The sequence below is a fragment of the Buceros rhinoceros genome, unplaced genomic scaffold (genome assembly GCF_000710305.1).
Source record: "Buceros rhinoceros silvestris isolate BGI_N320 unplaced genomic scaffold, ASM71030v1 scaffold6996, whole genome shotgun sequence".
NCBI classification, from domain to species: Eukaryota; Metazoa; Chordata; class Aves; order Bucerotiformes; family Bucerotidae; genus Buceros; species Buceros rhinoceros.
The window spans coordinates 37,185-40,901 of record NW_010418028.1 but is presented as its reverse complement, the minus strand read 5'-3'; the positions used below and the strand labels follow the sequence as shown (position 1 = coordinate 40,901).

The 3,717-nt window shown below is 38.9% G+C and overlaps 1 protein-coding gene across 1 annotated transcript in view; it reads right to left on the bottom strand.

The window, feature by feature from the left end:
- CACUL1 (CDK2-associated, cullin domain 1) overlaps positions 1-3,717 on the bottom strand; it is a gene marked incomplete at its 5' end in the record, with an annotated part of 43,503 nt that overhangs the window by 8,477 nt on the left and 31,309 nt on the right. Inside the window, one exon of the mRNA XM_010138370.1 lies at positions 1,663-1,752. Within this exon, the coding sequence (XP_010136672.1) occupies positions 1,663-1,752 (90 nt within the window). The remainder of the gene's footprint in view (positions 1-1,662; positions 1,753-3,717) is intronic.

The following is a 3,717-nucleotide window of genomic DNA, read 5'->3' as shown; positions in this document are numbered from 1 at the left end:
TCACGGCCACCAGCCACACCAGCATCTCCTTTTGCTCTCTGCACTGCCTAATCAGATGCTTCCCCATACTGCTCTATCCCCCAGCGCCTCCCACTAGCCACATTTTCTGCTTTACTGCCCCAGTTATCTACTCCATGATATATCCAACGGAGCATGTCCCACGGAGTAAGTGAGAAGTTCCTCAGAGGAACTCTTTCCCCAATTGTTTCAGAATTCATCAAGAACCAGCACCAAAGCACACCTTTTACATCGAGAAGCCTATCCTATGCTCTTCTGGTGGAACGACATTTAAGGTCCTCATTTCCTCAGAGGCCGAGAAGTTTGAAGAACAGGTAATTAGAACAAATGCGTATCTGTTTAAGCAATAGCTCAAAGTCAGTCACCTGGGTCTCTGTACCCAGTGTGGAAAACGGCCATCTCCAATTGTGGGAACATTTTTTTTTATATTTAAAGATCTTACAGACACAACACAACTATCTGAAATCTCACTGGGCCCATGACACCAACCCAAACCAGTATCTGTTGTGTTATGAAGTAGACGGCAAGACAGGATCACCTGAAATGGACAACTGGGAAATCACAAGACCATCAACTACAATATTAAGTGTGGTACAACAAAACCATACTAAGCTGCTTGCAGAAGAACTATACTTTTATACTTATATATCTATCTTTCCTTTCTCTGGTACTGAACAGTTTATAAAAATGAAATTAGTACTGTCTCAGAAATAATAGTAGGATGTTAATTTTGCTGTTGTAAAAGTGATCCTTGCTTACTGAAAGTGCTTTCTCTACGCGTTTTGTAAATGGAGGGTCCACCAAACTCCTGGCTTGTATATATGCTAAACACTCCTCTACAAAAAAAGGCTTTTTTGGTAAAGCTTTCCCATGCTCATTTCCATTTGTATAAATGGGGATTGCAAAGGAAAACCAGACTGAAGCTCACACACAATCTTTTTCTTGATCACACCAAGGTAAGAAGAAAGTATCAGGATTGCAAAAGGAAGGGAAGCAGGCATCATTTATTTATGGATATTTTTAATACTCCCTGTTTCTGAAGTCTGTTCAAACATAGGCTAAAGCTCTATTCAGTTTTCCAAAACTTACAGAACCAGAGATTTTGGCACAAAATTGATTAAGGTCTGCAACACTGTTTTCCTCTCAATGTAATTGCTGTTGCCCAAGATGTCATGATGTACTCATGAGTTAAATTATTTTCCATGAAGTAATGCTAACAGAATAATGGCTTCATAGAATAAACAGTCATTCACCTCATGTCAAAGATCTGGCCGTATAAAATGTGACTCACAACGTAACTTTCACCGTTTCCATACCTGTAAACTTCTGCCATGAGTGAGACACTAGTCAGCCATTTTTATTTCTATACAACAAAAGAAATAGGTGTTCCCTGCATCTCCTGAGTAAGGGTTGGTTTGTTTCTTAAAATTCATTTTGTGTTCACATGGTGCCTTTGTGCAGGTCTCAGATGGGCAACAAGAAGAACCAGGGCTTTTGCAAAGTAGAACTACGCATGATGATGGACAGAACCCACCACACATTTGTTCGTAAAATGCACATTAGACAGACAGCGATGGCACATGTATTTCAGAAAACATACCACAACCACAGTAGGAGACTCCTAGAAATGTTTTTCTCTTTTACCTGGTCTCAGTGTATACAGGCCTTTCACAATATTTGCCATGGTTGAAGGAGTTATTTGAAACGGTGTTGACTGAGCTTCCAAAAGTAAAGCTGAAATGAAATGGAGAGAATTAGCCATTTTTCCAATCAGGAAATACAGGCTCTTACACATACATTTTTTGTATCAAAGACATAGAGCAGCTGTCCTTTTTTGTTATGTGATGTCCTCAAAAGGAAACAGCCAGGAATCTGACTGCAACTTAATTCTCAAGAGTAATAAAACACCGCCTTTAAACAGAAGTATTCTGTTCTAGTTATATATCATGAAAGCGTGAAATAACTTATTTTTCATCATGTTTTCAGACTGGCTGCAGGAGCTCCGAGACAAAAAAACAAGAAAGCAATGGCTCTAAGTATTTGGATGCCGAACTGAAGTAAACAATGTATTTTTAGAAGCACTCTCATACTGAATGAGCTAAACAGCTGGAGAGCCACAAAGCCTTGCTTTACAGTATTTTGCATGTTTTCGATAAAAGTAAGGCTGGATTGAAAGTCTACGAAGGAAGTACAAGTAGTGCTAGAAAAAACTAAAAATAAGAAAAGTTGTTTGTTCTTTTAGGCACAAGTGAACATTTCGATTTCATTTCTGGACTCTTCTCTAGTCAACAGTGGAATAACTGCATCTTCCTCTTGTGGAAAAACCTGGCAATAGCAGATTCACAGCTTCTATTACAACAGCCTTTGGCCTGCCTTTACTTATTCAATGTTTGCACATCCATCTGAATGACAGAAACAGACAAATAAAATCTAAAAGCTTTAACCCAACCGCTGCCTTTCAGGTTTTATGCCTCCACAAAGGAGTTGGGCAGTGTGCACACTCTTCTGTATGCACTACGTAGAGGAAAAATGACTCCTACAGTTCCACCTAAGGCCACCTCTCCTGCACTTACATCGTAGACTCTGGCTGTTAAACTTCAGAGCTCCTCTAGATCTGTCTTCATCTGCCACTACAGTACTTACCAGAAAAAGAAAAATCTTCAGTAGCGTGTTCTTCTCTTTACGAAACTGTTTGAGGGGGTTATGCAATAGGGAGATGAAAAAAAAAGTATTTCTTCTAACCTCCAGGTAATCAATGTGGTTATATTTAACTGTTGCAGATGAATTCATTTTACAAAGAACCATCTTAAAAGTGTTTGCTCCTTTCAGCTGAAGCCTTGAGGGGGTGAGGGCCTGTGATTTGTTTTGTAATGACATATTTACAGCCTCTTTCATAAAGATTTTTCAAATAGACTCTCAGCAGCCAGGAAAGTTGCAAATCATAAAATTTAAAAGGAATAATGCTTTATGAGGAAGATATGCATCAGTAACGCACAATCCATACAATTTGTGTGTATATACATACGTATACACATAATTAGACTGTAGCTACTTCAGCATAAACTTCACCAAGAGATTTGTAAAGTGACAAGAGAATTCTAAATTTGTTCTTCAGATGTAGACAGCAATTTATGTTCCAAAGCTATGTATAACAAATTACAACAGAATAAGTCAGTACTAATTTTTACGCTTAAAGACCACAACGTCCAGGGTTAAAAGTCACTTGAACATTTTAATAGATGTTAAGAAGTAAACGGAGCTTGTTGATTTTATTCCTGATAAACTGAAAACTGCGCTCTCCAGTAGTATCTAAGAGGCAACTTAGAAATATGGCAGAAGCTACTTTACATACTCATGCACATACAGGGCACATTGTGGAAGAGAAAGCTGTTCAGAGTTGCTTTGGGGACAGTCCCAAGCGTTAACAGAAGCTGTCCATAACTGACTAGAGAGCATCTGACTACTTGGCTATCTCGAGTAAACGGAAAATTGCTGGTCACGCTGACTCCACCTACAGATGACATCTGAAATACGATGCCCATGCTCTGAGCTCACAGTCACACATACTATCATCTTTCAATTTATCGGGTTTTTTTTTAAATAACATAGAAAAAGTAGATGGCAGAGGAAAAGAAAAAAAAATTTTATGGTATAGGTGGATCAAAGACAAGAGGCGATGAGCACACCAGACTGGCAGGC